The 26,627-nt window shown below is 47.7% G+C and overlaps 1 protein-coding gene across 6 annotated transcripts in view; it reads left to right on the top strand.

Annotated features, from left to right (window-relative positions):
- ZFAT (zinc finger and AT-hook domain containing) overlaps nt 1-26,627 on the top strand; it is a 222,358-nt gene that overhangs the window by 32,985 nt on the left and 162,746 nt on the right. For all 6 annotated transcript variants that reach the window (XM_068238055.1, XM_068238053.1, XM_068238052.1 and 3 more), the window contains 3 exons: nt 6,244-6,351; nt 6,956-7,117; nt 22,464-22,721. In XM_068238055.1, the coding sequence (XP_068094156.1) occupies nt 6,300-6,351; nt 6,956-7,117; nt 22,464-22,721 (472 nt within the window). In that variant the 5' untranslated portion in view covers nt 6,244-6,299. The remainder of the gene's footprint in view (nt 1-6,243; nt 6,352-6,955; nt 7,118-22,463; nt 22,722-26,627) is intronic.

Raw genomic sequence — 26,627 nt, 5'->3', positions numbered from 1 at the left:
GTCTCCCAATGACCGACTGTAGCAAGTTTGAAGCCTCTGCCATTAAAAGTGTAAGAATAGCAGCAGTTTAAATATTCCCCTTGAAAATCAATAGGTGAATTTTGATTGGATGTTGTGGGCTCCACCCATTTTCTTGAATCTTAATCGCATTCACCCAGCGACCAACTGTGGCAAGTTTGAGAACCCTGTGATTAACAGTCTAAGAATGGCTGCAGTTTACATTTTCCCATTTAAAATGAACGGCTGAAATTTGATTGGCTGTTTTATGCTCCGCCCACTTTTCCTGGATTTGTAACCTCGGTCACCAAGTGACCAACTGTGCAAAGTGTGGGGACTCTGGCTTGATTACTGTGAGAATGGCAGCCTTTTACATTTTTTCCATTGACTTGAATGGGTGGAATCTGATTTGCTTTTGTAGCTCCGCCCAGGTGTGCAGGGGGGCCGCGAGACCCCCAGAACATATCATCCCAGGTAGTAAGGGATCTGTGTACCAAGTTTCGTTCAAATCGGTCAAGCCGTTTTCGCGTGATCGCGGCACACACACACACACACACACGCACACGCACTCACACACGCACGCACGCACACACGATTTTATATATATAAATTGGATCGCAAGTGCCGCACCGGGGGAGTCACATGCAACTGACGCACGGCTTCCGAGTTGCTTCAATGGAAACGAGCCCTTATCCTGGATGAAGGTAGCCATACATCAAGCAGCTTGGCGGCCTATCGACAATACGATTCAATTATTATAATCAAATCGGATGAAAATTGTTGCCGCCAAGAGCATGACCGACCGACGATGCACCCAATTTCAGGGCGAAATAGGTCGCATGTATCAATCGGACTTGCTGCAAGATTTGGCCGACGTGTTTGAGCGGTGCGTGGCAGTAATGGTGTGCGATATCAGGACGAGCGACGGAACCGTCCGGCGCTGTCCTCCCTTAGTGTAGAATGTGCCCATTGCTGCCCCGTGTGTGCATACTTTACCTGTTTGCGCCCGCTGCTGGCTCTGTCCACATACACGTGCCCCACATGGTTGCCGCCGTATACGTGGGTGCGTGTCTGATGACACGTGCACCTCCACTCTGCAGCTCAGCACACCCTGATCACACGTGCATGCGAGGGTAGCGGTGCTACAGTGCGCGACCTGTCCCCGCCTCCACCTGCGGAAGCCGGGTCACCTCCTCGCTGTAGTGCTACACCCCCCACCACCCTGCAGCTCAGCACACCCTGATCACACGTGCATGCGAGGGTAGCGGTGCTACAGCGTGCGACATGTCCCTGCCCCCCCCTGCTGAAGCCAGGTCACCTCTTCGCTGTAGTGCTACACCCTACCACCACTCTGCAGCTCAGCACACCCTGATCACACATGCATGCCAGGGTAGCGGTGCTACAGCGTGCGATATGTCCCCGCCTCCCCCTGCTGAAGCCAGGTCACCTCCTCGCTGTAGTGCTACACCCCACCACCACCCTGCAGCTCAGCACACCCTGATCACACGTGCATGCGAGGGTAGCGGTGCTACAGCGTGGGGCATGTCCCCGCCTCCCTCTGCGGAAGCCACGTCACCTCCTCGTTGTAGTGCGACACCCACCACCACCCTGCAGCTCAGCACACCCTGATCACACAAGCATGCGAGAGTAGCGGTGCTACAGCGTGGGGCATGTCCCCGCCTCCCTCTGCTGAAGCTAGGTCACCTCCTCACTGTAGTGCAACACCCACCACCACCCTGCAGCTCAGCACACCCTGATCACACGTGCATGCGAGGGTAGCGGTGCTACAGCACTCGACATGTCCCCGCCTCACTCTGCTGAAGCCACGTCACCTCCTCGCTGTAGGGCTACACACCACCACCACCCTGCAGCTCAGCACACCCTGACCACAAGTGCATGCGAGGGTAGCGGTGCTACAGCGTGCGACATGTCCCCGCCTCCCACTGCTGAAGCCACGTCACCTCCTCGCTGTAGTGCGACACACACCACCAGGGGCGTAACAATAGCTCCTGCAAGGGATGCAGCCGCAGGGGGGCCCTGGCTCTGGGGCCCTCTAGGGCCAGTTTTAGGGGAAGGAGGGGTTGCAATGCAGGAAAGGGGAGCAGCAGGGGCATGGGGGAAGGGCGGGGCCTGCTTTCCTCCACCTCACCTTGGGCTACCATCCGCGCTCCCCCCTCCAGCAACAACAGCTGGGGGGCACATCCAAAGTTTCGCAGGGGGGCCCAGTGATTTCTAGTTTGCCCCCTGCCCACCATGAGAAAATGGATTATAAAGGGTTGATTAAGTGATTTTTTTTTCACATGCTATTATCTCTAGTATAATTTTGAGCCTTTTGAATAAATATGAAGATACTATGTTGTTTAAATTAAAATTGAGATGTCTCTGTAATCCTCTGTATTGAGCGCAGTTTAAATGAAAGGTCACTAGATGGCGCTCTTTATCTCCCGCAGTTCTTAGCAAGCTTTGATGGTGGCTATCAGATGCTGCTGCTGTCTCTTATATGGAGCGTTCCCCACCCCCACCTTATATGCAGGTTGACCTGTTTAGATTTGTCTGCTCACACCTTGATTCTATTAATCTGATCGAACTGTTTAGTGGATATTCTGCTGTTAATGGGTCACGACCGATTTTTCTTTTTTAATCAAATACCGGGGTGAACGATCGATTGTCCGTGGGATTGTATAGTTGATGGGCACACACATCCGATTTTGAATGGCCAATATTACCGCTTCCATGTAGTATGACAGCTTACCTTCACAATCTGCTCATAGTAATCAAACTCATAGAAGTAGAGCTTTCCCAGCAAGCTCATGGTGAGCCAGAACTCCCAGGAGTGAGTAAGGGGATACAAAGGGGCCAAAAAGCCCTCTTACTAAATGTTATGGAAAACAAAAGTTTACCTTCTTAAAACAGAAGGAATTTCCAATTATTCAGGTTGGCATGAGCACCGTGATGTGTCCCACAATGCACCACTGCTGAATATGCAAATCCTCCCTTTTTGTCCCTGATAGCTAAACACTCCTTCAAAACCGCTGGAATGCAATGATGTGTCAGCTTGTTAACCACTTGACGACCAGAGGATTTATGGCTGATCTGTGCTGCGTGGGCTCTCCAGCCCGCAGCACAGATCAGGAGTGCAGCAGGGCGATCAGCCTAATGGCCCATACTCACGAGGGACAAATGTCGCCGCAACACGTCGCCCGTGAGTATGGGCCACGCGCACAACGAACTGTCGCCCGGAATGGGCGCGCACTCCGAACTGTCGCCCGTCGCTGATGTCGCCAGGCGATTGAAATGTTCAATCGCCTGGCGACAGTCGCCGCCACAACTCCGCTGCAGCTGTCGCTAGTCCGCGTGAGTACGCGGACTAGCGACAGCAACCTCCATTGAGCTACGCATAGCTTCCGGCGTGGGGAGGAGGAACGTCGGCGACAGCTTCCGTCGCGCCGCTGGTCCCTCTTCCACGTGTGTACGCGGAGGGACCTGGCGAGGAGCTGTCGCCGGCCTGTTGCCCACACGCTCACGTGTGCTGGCGACAGGCCACTTTTGCCGCCCGTGAGTATGGGCCATTACCCCCTTTTTTCCCCACTAGGGGGATGTCCTACTTGGGGGGTGTGATCGCCGCCGGCTTGCTGCGCTTTGCGGGGGGGTTCTTCAAAGCCCCCCTCCGCAGCGTTCTCTGCGCTCCGTCCCTCTCCCTCCCTCCCCCTGTGAGCTGCGCAGGACGGATATCCGTCCTGCGCATTGAAGGATAGGCTTCAGCCTATCATAGGCAGGCGATCCCCGGCCAATCAGAGGCCGGGGATCGCCGATCTGCCTTACGGCGCTGCTGCGCAGCAGCGCCGTATGATGTAAACAGCGGGGATTTCTTCACCGCGTGTTTACATTTTGCCGGCGAGCCGCGATCGGCGGCTCTCTCCGGCTGTTCACGGAGACACCCTCCGTGAACGGACATGGAAAGGCCGTTCCATGGAAACCCGCAGACGACCAGTTTACGCCAATCGGCGTTAGCTGGTCGTCAAGCGGTTAAAGAAAGTCTGAAGCGAATATAAATCCTGCTTTTTACCTGCTATTTAGCTTAACCTCCCTGGCGGTAAGCCCGCGCAGGAGGACTTCTCAGGCCCTGCTGGGCCGATTTCCATATTTTTTTTTTTTCTGTACACTCAGCTAGCACTTTCCGATCGTTGCCGCTACCCGCCGTGCCGCCCCCCCCCCAGCTGCGCAGCCTGGCCTATCAGCGCCAGGCAGCGCTGAGGGGTGGATCGGGACTCCCGATGACGTCATGACGTCCATGATGATCGTCGCCATAGCGACGGGGGAAGCCAAACAGGAAATCCCGTTCAGAACGGGATTTCCTGATGGGCCTGAACGACGGAGGCGATCGGAGGGGGTGGGGGGATGCCGCTGCACAGCGGCTATCATGTAGCTAGCGCTAGGCCGCCAGGGAGGTTAACACTGCTTTGTGCTCCAATGAAAGCAGGAAGTAGACACACTGCAGATGTATTGCAGGATATGTATCAGCTGAAACAAAGAAATGTTTTTTTTTTTAACGTATATTATGCTGTTGCTTAGCTTTTAGAGCAGAGAGGAAGTTCTGAGTTTAGGTCCGCTTTCAATTGTAGTAACATTACAATGAAAATGTTTTATGAGCCAAAGATAATGTGCAGGTTTTTTTTTATCATCAACATTTTATGTTAAATGTCCAATCCAAAGATATGGAAAGTAGTGAATTATTGCTGCTTTTTTCCTAATGACACCCTTTCTGGGGAGGCCTTTCTGGGGAGGTTAATGGCGGGATATACAGAGTAGCGTTTGCATAGCGGGAACATTAGTGACATGAAGAATAACGCGGCCGGCAGGAGTAATGCGCGCAATATCTTCCGCCCGTCTCAGTTCCGCCAGTAATTGACATCAATTTGAAGCAGAGCCGCGGTGTCGCTGCGTATTGATATCTGGTCCCTGTGATATCCGGTTATCCACCAACGGTAGATCAAATTCCAGTTCAATTTGCAGTCAATATCCCTGAGATGGGGAATGAGCGCTCGGAGGGCAGCGCCGGCGGTAATTTATTCCGCATTATGCCGTCCCGTATCGGAAACGCGCTCTGACAGCACTCGGGGGCTCGCCCGCTAATAGCACGAGAGCTGCGCGGAAATGAGACCCACGCCGAGGCCTTTGTGGATTTCATTTCCAGGGCTGCTCTGAAGGCTTCAATTATAACACGCGGCTGCTGTCGCCGGAGCAGATTGCACAAAGGGGGCTCTGAAAGGGGGAGCAGGGGGGCTGCAGCAATAATTGTTCCGCATTATAAAGTGGCACGACGACCATCCGTCATACAGAGCTTGCCAGTGAGCCAGGCAGGTAAATAAACAGACAAGACTAATAACATTTATATTGCGCTTTTCTCTTGGCGGACTAAAAGCGACAGGGCTGCAGCCACTAGGGCGCGCTCTATAGTATAAAAGTCAGAGGATCAGCAGGACAGCCAAGTAATGTGCATTATTCAAAAGGAAATAAACCTAGCTTACTTATCCCTCTCACCTCAGGTTCTCTTTAAAGGCAGGCTCTTTGGGTAGGGCTTCTGCTTGGCTTGTACAACTCGTAGTTCAGACTGAGAGCAGGACAGGCACCAAACTATTTGAGAAGAGGTTAGCTGTGTAGAGTAATCAAAGAGGGGACATCCTTGGAGAAAAAACACAGAGAAGACGGAAGCCCCAATGGTGTAGTAAATCGCAACAAAGAGTAGACTGATTTAGGTAACGAGTGGTACTCACAAATGGAGCATGCAGGTGGGCAACCAACTACTGAAGGCAGGTGGACTCCACTCGTGTGTCCAGAGGCACTAGACGCAGCCACACTCTTAGCAAAGGATAGCAATTTGGTTGTAAGGGTGGGAAGCACCTAACCAAAATAGAACCCCCCCCAAGGAAAGGGGGAAAGAGGCATCCAGACGGTAATAAAACTGTCTAATAGCAATCAGTGTGTGACAGCTGGGGTGGGAGGGATGGAGGGGCGCAATTTGGTGTCTCAGCTTTGGGTGCTGGAGGACCTTGTCCCTGCTCTGCTTGCATGCACGGCGTATTAGCATCTCTAGTGTTGAGTAGGCGGGGTTTAGAAATAGATTAGGTAGGTTGAGCATTAGAGATAGGTTGTACATTGCCATTGAAGGTAATTAACACTTATCTGTAGTCCTTGTCTTCTGATGCATTGTTGACCTTCACCTGTGAAATGTTATGTTTCTTTCAGCTCATCGGTACAGATGATTGCACTTGTGTCTATGGAGAGGGGTAGTCATCGGCCAAATGCATTCTGTAGAGAACAACTGCAACAATGACATCTCCAGGCTAAGCGAAGGTACTGCATCCTGTCAGCTGGTTCTGCTTATGTATTAGTTTTACTATGCATGGACCTGTCCCGATTTCATAAACATTTTGTTCCTGAGTGGTCATACAGGAGATCTTTGCCAATAAAATACCTTTTGCTACACCCAACAAGTAAAACCGTACTGAAAATAAATTGTCTCAGGTTAACATAAGGTACATCTGTAGAGGAAAAAGTAAAAAAGATACCTAAGTAATAGGAAGACTCCATAGGAAGAAAGGTTGTTGCTCCTCTCTGCAAATCTCTACACTGGCTCCTCCCAACACTGAATCTCTACACTGCCTCCTCCTATCACTCATCATCTGCTGCTCCTCTCTGCAAATCTCTACGCTGGCTCCTCCCAACACTGAATCTCTACACTGTCTCCTCCTATCACTCATCATCTGCTGCTCCTCTCTGCAAATCTCTACGCTGGCTCCTCCCACCACTTCTCATCTGCTGTACCGCCCTGAAACCTCCCTTTCAGTCTGTCCTCTGCTGCAGAATATACTAGCTGTTTATGAATACGATAACATTCATATGCATATAGCTGAGTTGTCATTATATCTCACTATTGTTTTCTGTTTATATCTTTCAGGAGCGAGCTCGATCTTCATGTGTAAACTGTGTAACTTGTTCTCTCCCAGTCACCCCGATCTGCTGCTCCATGTCAGGGAGAGTCACAGCGAGGACGGCCAGAGCCCCGACAGTATCATCATCCCACTCCGGCCGCTGTTGCCCGCCGGGAGGAGCTCAGAAGGTGAGATATCCGAATTACACACTGCCCCCTTACAGCCCTCCCCCGGCCAGAGACCCGACAGCATCATTATCCCACTCCGACTGCTGCTGCCCCCCGGGAGCAGCTCAGAAGGTGAGATGTCTGATTACATCCCCTTCCCCCGTCCTCCAGGAGGAGCACATAAGGTGAGATGTCCGATTACATCTCCCGGGAGGAGGTCAAAAGGTGAGATGTCCGATTACAACACCTCCCCGCCCTTCGGGTGGAGAACAGAAGGGGAGATGTCTGATTACACCTCCTGGGAGGAGCTCAGAAGGTGAGATGACTGATTACACCTCCTGGGAGGAGCTCAGAAGGTGAGATGACTGATTACACCTCCCAGGAGGAGCTCAGAAGGTGAGATGTCTGATTACACCTCCCGGGAGGAGCACAGAAGGTGAGATGACTGATTACACCCCCCGGGAGGAGCACAGAAGGTGAGATGTCTGATTACATCTCCCGGGAGGAGCACAGAAGGTGAGATGTCTGATTACATCTCCCGGGAGGAGCACAGAAGGTGAGATGTCCGACTACACCTCCCGGCAGGAGCACAGAAGATGAGGTGTCCGATTACATCCCCTCGCCCCACCCCCCAGGAGGAGCACAGAAGATGAGGGGTCCAACTACATCCCCCTCACCCTCCAGGATGAGCACAGAAGGTGAGGTATCCGATTACATTCCCCCTGGAGGAGTGCAAAAGGTGAGATAACCAATTACATCCCCTCCCCCGGGAGGAGCACAGAAGGTGAGGTGTCCAATTACATTCCAAACCCCGCCACTGTGAGCGTACCTCCGACATGAAGAGGAATAATGGATGAGGCCAGCGGAGCCCTCGTGCTTCCAGCCGCGTGATATGGATTTTCTGAGGAAGAGTCCCGCTGATCACAGAAATTTTTCTACTTTCATGAAAGTATTTCGTCTTTTGCAATTTATGACTTTTTTGGAAGAGGTGTACAATTTCCATTCCACATTATCTCTGCATCCGCTGGGCTGCCGGCTGACGATTTACTTTCAGAGCATCGATTTAAATAAAACTGACAGGAAAACTGTGCAGAAATAGAAAATTATTTTTAAAGGGAACCTGAGGTGAGAAGAATATGGAGGCTGCCATATTTATCTTCTTTTAAACAATACCCGTTGCCTGGCTGTCCTGCTGATCTACTTGGCGGCAATAGTGTCTGACTCACACACCTGAAACCAGCATGCGGCTAATCTTGTCAGATTTTTGTCAGAAACGTGATCTGCATGCTTGTTCACGGTCTATGGCTACAAAGATTAGGCAGGGGATCAGCAGAATAGCCAGGTAATATGTTTTCTTTAAAAGGATATAAGTATGTCAGCCTCCATATGTCTCTCACTCGGGTTCACTTTAAAGTAATTGGGAGTCAGTTTAAGAAAAAAAAATCAGCCAGATACTTACCTAAGGAGAGGGAAGGCTCTGAGTCCTATAGAGCCTTCCTGGTCCCCTCCATTGAGCACTGGCTTCCCCTGGTTGAATCCCCCGCCGCGGGGGACTTCAGAAGTTTCCAGGAGCTGAGTCTCTGGTTGAACTCGATGGACGTATGTCTTTTTTCAACCAAAATAACTATGTAACTATGAGTCCTCCCGAAGACTGGCGGCTCCATACTGAGTCTGTGGAGTCGGAGCAATTTTGGGTACCTGGAGTCGGAGTTGCAGTCGGGGGCTTAATAAACTGAGGAGTCAGAGTCCGATTATTTTTATACCAAAACCACAGCTCTGGTAGGTATTAGACTAAGGAGTCGGAGCCATTTTGGGTACCTGGAGTCGGAGGCGGTGGTTTCAGAAAGCTGAAGTTTAAGTCGGATGATTTTTGTACCAACTCCACAGCCCTGTCGAGCGTCCCGTCTTTGGGAGCATTCCGGCTTCCAAAGCCTCCTTTGGCGGCAGTGAGAGACAGCAGTATTTTCCCAAATTAGTTGAATACTACTACTGTCAGGAACCGGCCCGCGGCACACCTGCGTATATGGTTCCCGACTGCGGGTTTGACCAGATCAAGCGGGGAGCAGCCTTATTCAAGCTACAAACAAGGCTGGGACCCTTCAAATCCTCCTTACTGCCACCACTAGCTGTTGCTAGACACGTCCACTCGGCTGTCGAGTGCTCAGCGCGCCATCCTCGTTTTGGTATTCTGGTCAGCTTTGCGCTTTAGCCCGAATACAGGAACGCCCTGCACATACACAGTACAGTTGTACAGTAACATGGCACAATCAGGCACTGACTTGTAATGCAAATTACACTGTAGTGCAGCAAAACCACTAACAGTCGTTCTGGACGTTACTGTTAGCCACTCTGCTGTCGAGCGCAACAGTGCCCATACACACAATGCAAATACAATCTTATACGGTAGGGTTGCTCAATCATTCAATCAGGCATGAACTTATACACAGTTACTTATACACAGTTACACTTCATTCTCTTCTAGGCTATGAGTGTTAGTTTAGTACTTAGTAATATATATATAGTACCCAGAGCCTTCACTCTCCTTAGGTAAGTATCTGGCTGATTTTTTTAATAGATTCCTAGTGACTTTAACCACTTTACCCCCGCCCGTACGGATTTCTCCGTCCCTTTTTCCATCCTTTAACCCCCAGGGACGGAGAAATCCGTACTTTGCGCACTCCCGCCGCTGTCCGCGCTCCCGCTCGTAAACACGCCGCCCGCCGCTAGTAAACACGCCGCCGCCCGCTCGCCCGGAGATCAATGAATGGGAAAATCCATTCCCATTTGTTGATCTTAGCCCCGCAATGATCCGCTGCTCTCCGTTGGGCAGCGCGATCATTGTGAAACGATACAAACTTACCCAGCCTCCAAGTACTTCCTCCAAGCTTCCGGAAGGACGCTTGGAGGTCGCATTAAAGCAAAAAGTTACTGTGGCCATCTTGTGGCCAAATAGTAAAACTACACCCTACACATTTTTCACATACAAATAAATTACTTTTACACAAAAAATTAACTCATTACCTCCCACACTCCCAATTTTTTTTTTTTTAATAAAAAAAAAATTAAAAAATGTACAATAAAAAAAATACATAAATAGTTACCTCAGGGACTGAACTTTTTAAATATTTATGTCAGGAGGGTACAACACTGTTACTTTATAAACTATGGGCTTGTAATTAGGGATGGACGCAAAACTGAAAAAAATGCACCTTTATTTCCAAATAAAATATTGGCGCCAAACATTGTGATAGGGACATAATTTAAATGGTTTTATAACCGGGACAAAAAGGCAAATACATTTCATGGGTTTTAATTACAGTAGCATGCATTATTTAAAAACTATAATGGCCGAAAACTGAAAAATAATTAATTTTTTTCCCACATTTTTCCTATTTTCCCATTAAAACACATTTAGAATAAAATAATACTTGGCATAATGTCCCACCTAAAGAAAGCCTAATTGGTGGTGGAAAAAACAAGATATAGATCGTTTAATTGTGATAAGTAATGATAAAGTTATAGACGAATGAATGGAAGGAGCGCTGAAAGGTGAAAATTGCTCTGGTGGTCAGGGGGTAAACCCCCTCAGTGGTGAAGTGGTTAAGGGCTCGTTCACACCTAGGGCATTTTCGCCTTTTTTTTTTTTTTTTAAATCACCCTAAAAATGCTTGGGCAATAAATCCTTATGGGTTAGTTCATATCAACATGTTTCGTCTGCTTTCCACTCGGGAAAGCATAAAATGCTCACAAAATCGATTTGTGCGTCGATTGCGTTAGCCCTTCCGGGTCAAAGAGTTCACTTCCTGACTTGCGTCAGGAGGCGAAAAAACTAAACGCTCTGCAAGTTTGTTGAAAAGCATTTTAAACAAAAGCGACATGCTCAGGTAAGCCCTGGGAGGAGAAGAAAAAAAGAACTGCGCAAAAAAAAAATCGAAAAATCGCTGGCATCAGCAATTTCGATTTTAGATGTGAACAAAGTCTAAAGGATCACTTGCAAAAAATTGTAAGATGTAGAATACATCCAGTGAGGAACATAAGTATTTTGCAAGTTCTCCCACTTAGAAATCATGGAGGGGTCTGAAATTCACATTGTAGGTGCATTCCCACTGTGAGACAGCATTTAAAAAAAAATCACATTGTATTACAGGTAGTATTACAGGTAGTCCCCGGTTATCGAAAAGTTTGGGGCTTGTTCCCATGGAAACACTGAATCCATGCCTTTCGTATCGGCAGGTCGTTCATAAGTAGGGTGTCATAATTCGGGGACTACCTGTATTTTTAAAGAGTGTATTTGTATTGCCTAGGCCATTAAGCTTTGCACAGTTCTCTTTCAAGAGCATTCTGGGAGACCAGACATTATATTAACTAGCCTCGGAATTTTCTGAAACAAACATTCCGCAGGGCTGCACCTGACTGGAGTAAAGATGTCACCCCCTGTGATAAATTTCAGAATGTAAATCAGGGAGAGGAAAGATTTTACAATAGGCAAACGAGTTGGAAGAAAATTGGAAATGGGAAAAAAAGTTAAACTGCACAGTGTATAGGATTCAACCTTTTCCTGCCACAGAGCCTTTAAACTGGAGAGACATGAACATCTATTCAGCCATAACATACTGTATATACTGTATGTACTTGCGTATAAGCCTAATTTTTCAGCAAAAAAAAAAAAAATGTGCTGAAAGGTTCTACCCCTTATATGTGAGTTAGTGGAGCAGAACGGATGGAAGAGCAGGTTTTGTTACTGGCACAGGAGCGTAAGGATTGTGCACTAGTAATCCTGCATTTACCAGCTTGCGCCCTGCTGTGTCCGTGCCCTCCATCCCCTGCAACATGGTGTGATTGGGGATTCTTCCTGTGTGGCAATCGCTGTGTCTTATATGTATGACGCCATCTAGTGGATTCTTGAGACAGCTGTATGATCCTGGGGCACATCTGGCTATGGACAGGGGGGCTAACTTGTACTGGGGTAACATCTGGCTACTGTGGAGGGGGCTATATTGGGGAGGGGGCTTATACACGAGTCAATCACTTTTCCTGGTTTCTGTCAGCAAAGTGGGTATCTTGGTTTATACAAGGGTCTGCTTATATGTGAGTATATACGGTACTTGCCCTTTGATTAGCATGATTGATAGGCACGATTAGCCAATTATGATGATGTAAATTGTCACATGATCAGGATTCACACAGATTGATATCAATGAACTCTAGCTAACTTTTTTTTTTTTCTATAATCTTCTTGGATAATTTTGTCCACGTCTACATCTTCCATAAATAGACTTTCTATTCTTTTTGTATTTTTTCCCCCTCTTTTCCCTTTTTCTTTTTCTCTTTTTGCAATAAAGGAAGACTCCGCAGATGGGATTGCTGGAATCTGCTCCTGTGTAAGTCAGGCTCTTCCCCAGGCATTGCTTGGTTGTAATGTTTGCATTCCTTACTATATCAGGAATGCATATACCCAGCAGCTATAATAGATGGTAATAATGGATGCCCGCACTGCTATCCTGGCTAATGTCTTCATTAGCATGCAGCCGCCTCTGTGCCGCACGCAGCACAGCATGGGAATGTTTGTATTCCGAGCACTTCCTGTGATCGGCTGGGGAGTGAGTGATTGGCACCAGCGCTGCGCTGGGCTTTCCTGCTGATGGAACCGTGCTAATGTCCTGGCAGCCAGCTGGAGGGTCGGGAGCCTGGGACCTTTTAGATGAACTGTCAGGTGCGGGTCTACAGAGCCACTAACAAGCCTGTCGCTCATCCGCCCACCCATCATATCACCACACAACCTGCACGCCGCAAAATATTACCTAGCCTGAGTCCCCCGGGGGTCCGTGCTGCTGCTAGGGGGCACCCTGTTGTCTCTAATCACAGCCACGGAAAATACTTTGTCATTTCTGACTACTAGAAGCAATTTCTTTTCTCCCCACGGTGACACAAGACACGAGTGCAGCAATCTTATCCCTGCCTTTATAAACTCCTGCTGTTTCTTTCCTTATATATATTTTTTTAAAGAAACCCCAGCTGTTTTGAAAATGGGACCTATCATGCTGTACAAGCCATTCCGTAGATAAGTGTTTCTTGAGATTATTATAACATGTACCCCTTTATCAACAGCTCTGCGGGCAAAGTACTACCTATTGTGGGTAACATCTTCTCCTGTACCCCTTAAAGTGGTCTGAAACTCTGACATAACATTCTATAAAAATGTGTGTTGCTACTTTTTATTACCCATACAGTTACCATATTTGCTTTTGTGCACAAGTAATATTGTCCATTTACAAATTACAAATTCCCAAAGTGCAGCTTATCTGCACTGAAAGCTGCCATTGCATTTTATTCAAGCTGCTTTTAATTATATATTCAAATCTTCTAGTGAGCTGTTTTGAACTGTGTGCATGCTTGAAGCAGAGAGAACTTCACAGAGAGCTTGTTTTCATTTGTTACACATTTAAAGTGGCCCCATTCACACCTAAAAACGAAAACACAAACGCAAGCATTTTGCGTTTTTGTACTCTGGTTTTTTTTTTCCCCTCCCAGCACTCCACTGCGCGCTGCATTTTTGTAAAAATCGCTTTTTCAGAGCGGTTTTGTAATTCACTCCCTGACGCAAGTCAGGAAGGGAACTCTTTGACCCAGAAAAGAATAAATACAATGTATTTATTCTTAAAACCGCGAACGCAATCGCTGCACAAAGCAATATATTATTTTTTATTTTTTTTAACTTTTTGCGTTTTTCCTATACCTCCGTTATAGCAAAAGCGCCTCAAAAATGGTACAGGCACTGCTTTGCTAAGCGGATCGGAAACAAACCGCTCAGCTGTGAACTCTTTCATAGGGAATCATTGAACAAGCATTTTGTGGGTGATTTTTTTTTTTTTAAAATCGGCTGCGCTTGAAAAAAGGCGGAAAATGCCCCTAGTGTGACCGGGCCCTGTAACAACTGATGCATATACACAAAAGATACTGTTATCTCCACTTCGGATGGGATCCTAAGCTGAAGGGGCTTTCCATGGCAGGAGAAAGCGCTGTGTTTAACAGTTTGAATGCTGTTCTGCTACATTTGTTTGTGATGGTAGCTTTAAAGCTGTGAGGAATCTTTTTTGAGCAAAGAAGAAACACTGAGTTTCAGACCACTTTAAAGTGCACCTGATGTGAGAGGGATATGGAGGCTGCCATATTTATTCCACTAATTTGGCTGCAGCAGTGTCTGAATCACACAACAGAAGCAAGCATGTGGCTAATCTAGTCACACTTCAAGTCAGAGCACCTGATCTGCATGTTTGTTCAGGGTCTATAGCAAAGAGTACTGGAGACAGAGGATCAGCAGGACAGTCAGGCAGTCTGTATTGGTTGTCCACAAGCAGAAAGAGAGTCTCACACCGTGAACAAAATATGAGTTGCAGGACCCCTATAACAACCAATGCAAAATTCCAAGATGTCCGCACACTCAGTCATGATAAACGTTGTTTATTTACAACATATACCAGACGTCTATTCCAGTCACCATCGACCGTTTCGGGTCCTCGTTGCATCCCCTTTATCAAGGTATTAACAGGAAGGATACAATTTGACCATTTCAGACAATTACCGTAGAACTGAATACAATGGGACAGATCCTACCTATGAACACACAAGTTCCTGTGCTGTGTATCCTCCTGCCTTCCCCACTGTGCCGCCTCTGCTGGAGCCACCTATTGTGTGCCTCTATGTCCCCTTGTACCTTAAGGCTGCTTACACACTAAGACGTTACAGGCGCACGTTAGTGTGCCTGTAACGCTCCCCCAACGCACAGCAATGTAACACAAGTGGGCTGTTCACACAGCCCACGTTGCGTTACATGTAACGCTGCACGTTCTGCCGGAAGTGCAGCATGCTACGGCGTTAGAGCGGCTATAGCCGCGTTAGACTGTTTGCACATGCGCAGTGGGGGGCGGAGAGGAGGCGGGGAGAGCCAGCTACAGTAGCCGCGCACATGGCTACTTAATATTCACTGCACTGGCGGCCGCTGATTGGCCGGCGGGACCACGTGATGCGGAGTGTCTCGCTCCGCATCACGTGGTCCCGCCGGCCAATCAGCGCCACTCTGGGAGACCTTATAGGGATAGAGCCGCCTAACGCGGCTCACTCTACCGTCCTCTCCCGCACCACCATACGTTGCATTAGGTGCACGTTATGCGACCTTAACGTAGCACCTAACGCAACGTCTTGGTGTGCAAGTAGCCTAAGGGCCCCTTTCACACCAGGGCCGTGCGGTATTTTTACCACACCCCACCGCCGTGCAATGACAGTCTATGAAGACTTCCATACTGCGCTGTTTCAGCGCGACGCGACAGAAGTGATGTTTTCACTACATCCCAGACGCAGGTCCAGAACTACGTTGCCATGCGGCTTCTGCGTTGAGTTGCAGCGATCTGCATCCGCTTGGAAGTCATGTTAGTCTACGGTGACACGTGGATTTTACCAAAAATATCGACACGACCTCGCGGTGCACATATACACGTTCGCATTCAATAAGCTTCTGTATACCCAAATGAAGGAAGTGACGGCAAGCGCGCATCACTTCCTTCTTGGCAGGTAGCCAGGCAATCGTGCTGGGTTCCTTGAAGGCCTGTTGTTTTTTACAGTGCAAAGCACGCGACGCACCGCACCCCAAATGCTGGTTTACAGTGTGAAACCAGCCTTAGTGTCCTCCTGGTTTACCCCTCTGTACCCGTATCCTCCTCTATCTCCTGTCCTCCCGTGTGCCCCTATGTACTACTGGTGTCCAGTGTCCTCCATTTTCCCCCTCCATCCTCTTCTTTCCCTCAGCTCCATGCCGCTGTGTCTCTGTGCTGCAGCCTATGGGGAAGAAGTACGGCAACTTGTGTTTCTACTGGAGCCGATGGTCTCGCAGGCGGGACCATGACTTTATTGGGCCGATCACTACACTCACTAAGTAGCAGCGAGTGCAGTGATTGGCTCAATAACTGAGCCATGGTTCTGTCTGCGAGACCATTGGCTCCAGTAGAAACACAAGTCGCTGTACTTTTTACCCTTATTGCCGCTAGGGCTTACTTCCAGGGTAGGGCTTATATTTCGAGCATGCTCGAAATTCCTGATCGAGCTTACTGTCGGGATGTCTTGAAGCAGCAGGGTCAGCCATACAATGCCAGGAAAAAAACCCACATCTAAAAGTAAAGAACTACTTGCCGTATTTACATAACAGATGTATTGTACTGTCCACGTTTGATTTCAGTGAATTTTATATAGTAAATAAAGAGTAAATTCTGTTCCTGGCATTTGCCATCTTGATTCCCTCTGATTGAAGCTAATACTGATGTAATTTCCTCCCTTACTTTTTTTCCCTCATTGAATCTGCACTGTCATAGCTGCTTGATTTGTAAACGTGAGCACAGCAAGATCAGATTTCAGCCTTGTGTTGCACTGAACTTCCTTCAGCCAATCAGTGAGGAGCAGGAATGTGGGAGGGGAGATGACAAGCTTCCTTCTGGTCGGCAATGTACCAAATAGAGCCTGTCTGACTGAGATAACATTTATTGCAGCAGAAACATTTCTGATTAGATTGGAGTCTTTGCAATGCAGAGTGAGGTTCCACACTGCGTAATGAACACAGTGCAGAGGGAAAATGGAATTTGATTTTGTGGCTAACAAACCCTTTTTTAATTTAAGGGAAACGGTATAGATTCCCCCCCCCCCCCCCGAGATTATAGTATATCCTCAAATATAAATTGACCTCGTGTATAAGTCATCTCCAATATTTGACCCTCTTCAGCTGGAATTGTTTTATTGAATCAAGTATAAGTCTACCCAGCAAAGTTCAATGGCTTCCAGGAAAAATTAACAGGTGCACTTGGGGACTAGGAGGGGTTACTGAATACACTACATACTACATACTACATACGGGATCAGTTGAAAAGGGTGCCTGAGCTGCCTGTATGAAAAGGGTGCCTCCATAGACATCAATGTTATTTCTGGAAATTTTGGCGACAAGGTGGTGAAAAGGGCGCCCGAGTTTTGATATAGGCTACAAGCGGGCGCCCCTTTGTAGCCCATATTTTTTCAGCTACAAGGTTTTGGGCTACAGTAGGGCGCCCCTCTGTAGCCCATAATTTTTTCCAGCTACAAGGTTTTCGGCTACAGTAGGGTGTCCCTTTGTAGCCCATATTTTTTTGGGCTACAAGGTTTTCGGCTACAGAAGGGCACCCCTTTGTAGCCCATATTTTTTATTCGGCTACAACGTTTTTGATTCTGTTGCAAAAGGGCGCCCCTTTGTAGCCCATATTTTTTATTCAGCTACAAGATTTTTGACTACAAGGTTTTTGATTCTGGGGGGTCTTAGGGTTAGGCACCACCAGAGGGGTCTTAGGGTTAGGCACCATCTGGGGAGTCTTAGGGTTAGGCATCACCTGGGGGGTCTTAAGGTTAGGCACCACGTGGGGGGTCTTAGGGTTAGGCACCACCAGGGGAGTCTTAGGGTTAGGCACCACCTGGGGGGTCTTAGGGTTAGGCACCACCTGGGAAGTCTTAGGGTTAGGCAGCACACGGGGGGTCTAAGGGTTAGGCACCACCTGGGGGTCTTAGGGTTGGGCACCACCTGGGGGGTCTTAAGGTTAGGCACCACCCGGGGGGTCTTAGGGTTAGGCACCACCTGGGGAGTCTTAGGGTTAGGCACTACCAGGGGGGTCTTAGGGTTAGGCACCAGCAGGGGCATTAGGGTTAGGGGAGGGTTCTGTGTGGGAGAAGTTAGGTCATAGTAATCACCAGGGGCTGTCTTAGGGTTACGCACCACCAGGGAGGGGTTAGGGTTACGCACCACCAGGGGGGGTTAGGGTTAGGCCCCATCAGGGGAGGGTTCTGTGTGAGAGTAGGGAGAAGTTTGGTCATAGTAATCACTTTTATCAGCTATATCTAGAGCCCTTTTATAGCCCAACAAATGTTGCCTATAACAGTATCTTTTTTATAAACTAAAACTATATTGCATATATGGGCTACAACAGGTGCCCTTTGTAGCCGAATTGTACATATATGGGCTACACCAGGCACCCTTTGTAGCCGAATTTGGCATATATGGGCTACACCAGGCACCCTTTGTAGCCGAATTTGGCATATATGGGCTACACCAGGCACCCTTTGTAGCCGAATTTGGCATATATGGGTTACACCGGGCGCCCTTTGTTGCCTCATTTGACATATATGGGCTACACCGGGCGCCCTTTGTAGCCGAATTTGGAATATATGGGCTTCACCGGGCGCCCTTTGTAGCCGAAGTTGTTATATGGGCTACACCAGGTGCCCTTTGTAGCCAAAGTTGGAAAATGGGCTACACCAGGCGCCCTTTGTAGCCAAAGTTGGAAAATGGGCTACACCAGGCGCCTTTTTTGTAGCCGAATTTGGCATATATGGGCTCCACCAGGCGCCCTTTTCAAGTAGACCCCTTCTGTCCTATAAGTGCAGCCAATAACTCCTCCAGGCCCCCAAGCGCAGCAATTATTCACCCCCTTCCTGCAGCCCAGTATTTCCCCCCTGCCAATTTCCTTGATAATTGTGGCCAGGACTTTCACACCTGTGCTTTCTTGGCATTTCCTTAATCAAGAAAGTTTCACTTACCACGGGGTAAATTGCTGCAAGTGAGAATGTCACTATTAGTACACACATTACTCAGTGTTGTCTGTGACTCATGTATAAGTCGACCCCTATACTTTTATTTAGTGAGTCAGACCCACATTTTTAGACTTATAGTAGAGTGTATACAATAGTTTCCATTTTTTATGTGAACATCACCCCCTCCAGTGCCGCAGCCGGTATTTAGCTATACATTGCCGTCAGGGTAGATTCAGTACCCCCGGTAACATTAGGTCAGTTCCATTGTGAAGATTTAGAGCATTACAAGTCCTCTTCTCTTGCTGGCTCTCCAGGTCACTGAGCGTGTTAACATTTTGCACTCCACTGCATGACTTACGTCGCCTGGCCTGATCTATAAAAAGAGCCGAATGACTCGGACAGTTGTAATCCCCGAGCCCATGGGTGGTATGGACAGTAATAAATGATCTGCATGAACCGCAACCGGCTGTACATTAATCTCTCGCTCTAGGTGAATGTTAAAGAAGACAGGCTCTAGCTGTTATTATTAACCCCCTCTTCCATCAATGTCAGCATTAGAATGGGGAGAGGAGAGCAGCGATCTGCCGGAGCGATAAGAGGGAGGCGGCAGCTTCCTGCAACATCCACGGTTTACAATCTCCTGCAGATCTGACTTTACATTTCTGGCCTGTGTAAGAAACACAGACCTCCTGCACTCCTAGTCCCTGACTGAAAAATAGGCCTAAGCTGTACATCCGTCATGCGGCAGAACTTCAAAAATAAAGCAAAACAAAAAAATTGTTTGTTGTTTTACTTGTATTGTTTTGCATTTTAGGCCAATTCTGGGATTTTATTGTCCCCTCCCTTTCTTCTGCTCCCTCTCTACCCCAAACACAACACATCATACCTGGGCTGTGGAGTCGAGGAGTCGGAGCACCTGGGGTCGGTAGTTTCGTAAACTGAGTAGGCCGATGATTTTAGCACCAACTCCAAAGCCCTAGTAAGTATTCGACTAAAGAGTCGGAGTAATTTTGGGTACCTGGAGTCGTTTCATAAACTGAGGATTTGAAGTTGGATGATATTTTTTTTTTTTTGTACCGACTCCACAGCCCTGCATCATACTCCTCTCCACATAGGTCCTCCATGGCAGACTGGCTGCACCCCCTACATAGAACATTCCGCAAACCCCACTTTGATCTCACAGTGGCACGCCCCTTCTGTGGTGTCGCCACCTCCACAGTCATGCCTCACTTTGGTGTTGGAGAGGATGGAAGGTGGAGTGTAGAGTATGAAAAAACCCTGTATGATTCAGCAACCCACCTTCAGACTTCAGCTGGAACCCTCAGCATAATATCGTCTCTGGTGACAAAAAACCCCCCAAAACCTGTGGATGATATTTAAAGGGAACCAGAGACGAAGCACCCTCATGTATTTTACAATATAAATCAGTGGGAACATTAGAGAAAACACCCTGCTCTCTGCTTCATTATTACTGTTCAGATTGCTTCTTATCAGCCCTGGTAAAATCCCTGACTGAGCATTCAGTCTGGCTTTGTTCAGGAATCTTTATAGCTGAGTCTGTCTTCTGTGCTGTCTTTTCAAGCCCAAGCCTGCCCCCTTGTGGCTCTGCTCAGGAATTATATCTAAGCCAGACTGAATGCTCAGTCGGGTTTTTATCTGGGCTGATAAGAAGCAATCTGAACAGTAAATAATGAAACAGAGAGCAGGGTAGGCGTTTTCTCTAATGTTCCCACTGATATATATGGTAAAATACATGAGGGTGCTTCGTCTCTGGTTCTCTTTAAAGAGGATCTGTAGTGAAAAGAACGTAATGAATAAAATTGCTTATTTATTTTTTTTATTTTTTTTACATTTTTAGTCAGTGTTTGCAAAATCTTTCCTCTCCCTGATTTACATTCAGAAATGTATAAATGCTGGTGACATCTATAGTGCTGCCAGGTGCCGCTCTGTGAAGTGTTTGTTTTTGAGTATTCTGTGTACAGAGGGAGTTATTGATTGCTTGCTTGGCAGTTGGAAACAACAGTTATTTCCCACAATGCAACGAGGTTCACAGACCGCAAACTGTCAGGACCTTGGTTATGACATCACACTGTGGGAGAGGTTTCACCACAATATCAGCCATACAGACGCCCCTGATGCACTATTTGAGAAAAGGTAAAGGTTTCTTGTGGGAAAGGAGGTATCAGCTACTGATTGGGATGACGTTTAATGCTGGGTTACGGTTCCTCTCAAAGGTATTGTTTTTTGGTGTCCTAAGCCTAGGCTGAAGTATTGTAGTTTGGAATTGTTACAAGGGAGGGCAGTCAAGCAGGATCGCTTCTCTATATCGTTATGCATATTTGTGGATTTCAGCATCTCTGCCATTCTGTGCCCTTCCACAGCCAAGAAAAACCCTAAAGTGGAACAAGACACATTTTAATGACAATAGTTTGGTAAAATATTGAAAGCTAAGTATAGAAGCAAAATGGTGGACATTGGGGAGGAGGGATCCTTCTCTCTTCAGGGCCACACAATAAAAATGACCTCTAACTATTACCGTTGTTTTAAAGTTTGGTTTTCCTTTCAAAGAACACCTGAAATGAGAGAGTCTGCCATTTTTATTTTTGTTTTTAAACAATGCACGTTACCTGGCTGGCCTGATGATCCTCTGCCTCTAATACTTTTAGTTACAGATAGGGCTGCTCAAATCTAGATCCAGGAGACATCCGGATAGTTCTATCCAGATATCTCCCAGTAAACCTGTGCGGGCCGGGGGGTCAATCTTACCTGTCTGACGTCCTCTTCAGTCCGTCCCTCGGCGCCTCCCACGATGCGGTCCACGTGCGTCCCGTGACTACATACACTTCCTCTTTCAACCCGGAAGGCGGAAGTGTTTGTAATCACGTGACTGCTGCTTGGAATGCATCGTGGGAGGCGCCGAGGGACGGAACGAAGAAGACGTCAGACAGGTAAGATTGACCCCCCGCCCCGCACAGGTTTACTGGGAGATATCCGGATAGCAACTACCCGGATGTCTCCCGGATCCGGATTTGAGCAGCCTTGGTTACAGACCCTGAACAAGCATGCAGCATATCAGGTGCTTCTGACCAAAGTCTGACTGGATTTGCTGCATGCTTGTTTCAGGTGTGTGATCCAGACACGCTGATGCATGAAAGATCAGCAGGACTGCCAGGCAACTGGTATTTTTTCAAAAGTAAATAAGTATGGCAGCCTCCACATCTCTCTCAGTTCAGGCGTCCCTAAATGGATACCTACCATGAAGCATGGAGGCTGCCAATGCTAACATCCTGAAGATGGTAGCGTCCTGAAATCCTGATCTGCATCTTTGTTCCAGGTGATTGACTTATAAAGCATGCAGATTACTTGGCCCACAAATGCCAGCAGCGTTATAATATTTTTAGGACCATATTTAAAAAGAACATTTCTCAGTATTAAAGCAGGATTGTAAACCACAAAATCAAATTCATTTACCCACTCTTCTCTGTTTATTATGTAGTCTACAACCTGTCCCTGCATTGCTAGCATTCCAATATAATCATAAATGTTTGTGCTGTAATGAATCTTATCTCAGTCAGCCTGGCTCTATTTGGCACATTGCTGGGGAGAGGGAAGCTTGTTATCTCCCCTACCACACTCCTGCTCCTCACTGATTGGCTGACAGCAGTTTAGTGTGACGGGGCTGAGAAGGGAAATATACCTCACCCCTGTGCAGAAGCTGCTGAAATACGATCTATGCTGTGCTCACATGTGTTTACACCTTTATTCTACCTAGATTTGAGCGTTGTAAAGCGAAAAAGAGGGCGACCCAAAGGTTCCACCAAGAAGTCCATAGCGGAGGAGGAGCCCGCTGACAGCAATGGGCACTGCGCGCAGGACGGCCAGGCAGAGGCCGAAGATGGCCGACTCTCCCCCGAACAGACTCCGGAAAACCTGGAATGCCGGAAGTGCAGCCGGACCTTCTCCAACGTACGGCAGCTGAAGAAGCACATCTGCATCATTGTGCTGAATGACGACGAGGATGTCACTCAAGGTGAGGAACGGCTTTCTATTATTAGTAGTAGTAGTAGTAGTGGTATTATGCTTTTGTATGGCCCTGATATGTTCTGCAGCATTTTGCAGAATGTATTGAGCAATCCATGCCGATAGACACAATAAAGTGTTCACCATTAAAGTGGACCTGAACTCTTGCACAAGAGAGAAATCCACCCTCTTTGTTTTTATAGACAACAGCCTGTCTAATTCTCCCTTCTCATCAAGTAATGAGCTAGTGTAATTTGAGCTCCCAGCTGTCCGCGGAGTTGAGAGCAAATATGTAAATACAGGCGCTTAACCCTCTCTGTGCTCCCAGCTAACCAGGAAGTTAACAACGCTGCAGCATCTCTGAAGGAGCTCTATAAGCTGTAACAAGGAAATGTTTTAGCTTAGTCCTTATCGGATTCGGTAATTGACATCCTGTGTGTGTGTGGAGGTGTGCATAGACTTACCACACCTCTCGTGGCGCAGCGTCTCTTTAACAGGACCCACTCCAAAGCTTGGGTTGGCACAGGCGCAGTATGCCCGCGGGAGTGCATAGCCGGCGCCTGCAGTCACCAGGTGCCCAAGCGGACATACTGCGCATGCGTGCGCAGAAGGTCAGGGCCAGAGGGCACCTGCGCACGTACTCCCATGGACATACTGTGTCTGCACCGACCAGGGCTTTGGAATGGGGCCGGTTACAGACGATTGGAAATAGACACACGGGAGGTGCGGTAAGCCTATGCTCACCTCCCCACACACACAGGACGTCAATTACTGAATCCAGAAAGGACTAACGTATCCTTTAAAGGTTATTATGCTGTTGCTTATCTTTTAGAGCAGAAAGGAAGTTCTGAGTTCAGGTCCGCTTTAAAGAGGATCTGTAACGTCAAAAGATCCCCTGGGGGGTACTCACCTCGGGTGGGGGAAGCCTCTGGATCCTAATGAGGCTTCCCACGCCGTCCTCCGTCCCTCAGGGGTCTCGCTGCAGCCCTCCGAGAAATATGACGTCAATATTTACCTTCCTGGCTCCTGCGCAGGCGCTCTGACGGCCGTCGGCTCCGAAGTAGGCGGAAATACCCGATCGCCGTCGGGTCTGCTCTACTGCGCAGGCGCAAGTTTCCGGCGCCTGCGCAGTAGAGCGGACCCGACTGAGATCGGGTATTTCCGTGTAGATCGGAGCCGACAGCAGCCACAGCGCCCCCGCTGGAGCCTGCAAAGGTAAATATTGAACTGACAGTCGGGACTGTCGCCGGCTGTTCGGAGGGCTGCAGCGAGACCCCCGTGAGACAGAGGATGGCGTGGGAAGCCTCATTAGGATCCGGAGGCTTCCACCACCCGAGGTGAGTACCCCCCAGGGGATGTTTTTGATGTTACAGAGTCTCTTTAATAGTTGGGGAATGTTGATGGTGTACCACCTTGCATCACTTTATATCACTCCACCCTGAGAGTTCCAGTGATGATGTCACGCTTGGGCTTCTGTCCAGGTCCAAGCTTCTGGAGGTTGCCCGCCCTGCGCCGCAGCCCGCCTCTTGTGATATCTAGCAGAATGTGTGCTGCTCACACCACATGACCTTGCCTTTGCCTCTGATTGGTAGCTGTGCTGTAGCTCTGCCCAGTATATGAAGCAGGAAATGGGTGCATGGTGTTCCTGACTATTTGAGCACTGCCATAGCACACAGTGTTATTAGCAGCGCCAACGTTCAGCTATTATATAGCCAAATTCGGGCTAGCAGCGGTGACCGAAGCTGGAGTTCAGATATCAGCGGTGTTGCGGTAATGGGTGCTCTACTATATAGTATAGCTGAGCTCCATCAGTTTGGCCAATCGTTATTGTGGTACCAAGTACCGGGAGGGTAATTAGGTCACTGGAAATGGCAGCCAGAAGTGCAGGATAGCGGCGTAGGCAGCGGCGAGCGTAAGTAACCAGGCGCCCAGGGTTCCCCACTTCAGCTGTAGTGTTAGGGTAGGTAGGAGATAATTTTAGTGTGAGAGTTTGGTAACATTACTGATACTCTACCATTGGCTTTTCAGGCACCTTTATCCTATGTACACGGAGAGGGGGGGGGGGGGGGGCTGCGGCACTAGGCAAGGGCTCTTGAGATGAGCGTCAGGCGGCTCTGGCGAGTAAGGAGTGTGTAACTACTCACTTTACACTAGCCATCCACTGGGTCTTCTGCGCATGCGCGGACCTCCCGTGCATGCACAGAAGACCCAGACTGACACGACTGAAGCAATTACCGCGGCTGAACGGCAGACCGTGGGAGGACGGCGAGGGACTCACACGTGCTTATGTGGCTGGAGGAAGCCGCGGGTAAGTATTGATTCTTTATATATTTTGATCACTGATTTACTTTAAGAAGGAAACTGCACTTTTTGTCATTTCTTAAAGGGAACCTAAGCTGAGAAGGATATGGATTTTTCCTTTTAAAATAATACCAGTTGCCTGACTCTCCTGCTGATCCTGTGTCTCTAATACTTTTAGCCACAGCCCCTGAACAAGCATGCAGATCAGGTGCTCTGACTGAAGTCAGACTGGATTAGCTGCATGCTTGTTTCAGGTGTGTGAATTAGCCACTACTGCAGCCAAAGAGATCAGCATCTGGTATTGTTTAAAGGATACCCGAAGTGACATGTGACATGATGAGATAGACATTTGTATGTACAGTGCCTACCACACAAATAACTATGCTGTGTTCCTTTTTTTTCTTTCTCTGCCTGAAAGAGTTAAATATAAGATATGTAAGTGGCTGTCTCAGTCCTGACTCAGACAGGAAGTGACTACAGTGTGACCCTCACTGATAAGAAATTCCAACTATAAAACACTTTCCTAGCAGAAAATGGCCCCTGAGAGCAAGAAAGAGATAAAAAGGTGAATTTCTTATCAGTGAGGGTCACACTGTAGTCACTTCCTGTCTGAGTCAGGACTGAGTCAGCCACTTACATACCTGATATTTAACTTTTTCAAGCAGAGAAAGGAAAAAAAGGAACACAGCATAGTTATTTGTGTGCTGGGCACTGTAGATACCCATGTCTATCTCATCATGTCACATGTCACCTCGGGTATCCTTTAAAAGGAAACATCCATATCCCTCTCAGTTTAGGTTCCCTTTAAGATGCCTGAGACGGTTCTGCACGGATTTCTAAAATCCTACCAATATTTTGTTTCAGACACTCTTGATAAATGTCCCCCTCAGTCTTGAACCGGATCTGAAGTGAAAATTGCATGGTGTGTACCCTCTTTAGTGTCCCCACTAGTCTGGCACATTGCAGTGTTATGAGAAGCGGCACTGCGGTATGCATTTTTGTACATAATAAAAAGGTCTGCTTTATACCGGCATTACATTTAAAGAGACACTGAAGCGGAAAAAAAATATTATATTATGATTTGTATGCGTAGTACAGCTAAGAAATAAAACATTAAGATCAGATACATCAGTCTAATTGTTTCCAGTACAGGAAGAGTTAAGAAACTCCAGTTGTTATCTCTATACAAAAAAGCCATTAAAGCTCTACGACTTTCAAAGTCGTGGAGAGGGCTGTTTTCTGACTTTTATTATCTCAACTGTAAGTGAACTATTTTATTTTTATCTGCCAGAGGAGAGGTCGTTAGTTCACAGACTGCTCTGAAAGAATCATTTTGAATGCTGAGTGTTGTGTAATCTGCACATATTAGAGAATGATGCAATGTTAGAAAAAACACTATATACCTGAAAATAAAAATATAAGAATATTTTCTTTGCTGCTAATCTTCTAGTAATTGACCATAGTACACAACCAATTCATTATATCATATATTTTTTTCTCGCTTCAGTGTCTCTTTAACTTTTTATTTTTTGCGGTAGAATTTGCGCCCACAGTGCGAGCGTAATGTTATCCATGAAGTCGCAGCTGATCCAGACATGGGCGGCTCTTTTTTAGC

The sequence above is a fragment of the Hyperolius riggenbachi genome, chromosome 5 (assembly GCF_040937935.1).
Source record: "Hyperolius riggenbachi isolate aHypRig1 chromosome 5, aHypRig1.pri, whole genome shotgun sequence".
Lineage (NCBI taxonomy): Eukaryota > Metazoa > Chordata > Amphibia > Anura > Hyperoliidae > Hyperolius > Hyperolius riggenbachi.
The sequence above is the reverse complement of the archived record's forward strand: the minus strand, read 5'-3'. Positions and strand labels throughout refer to the sequence as shown.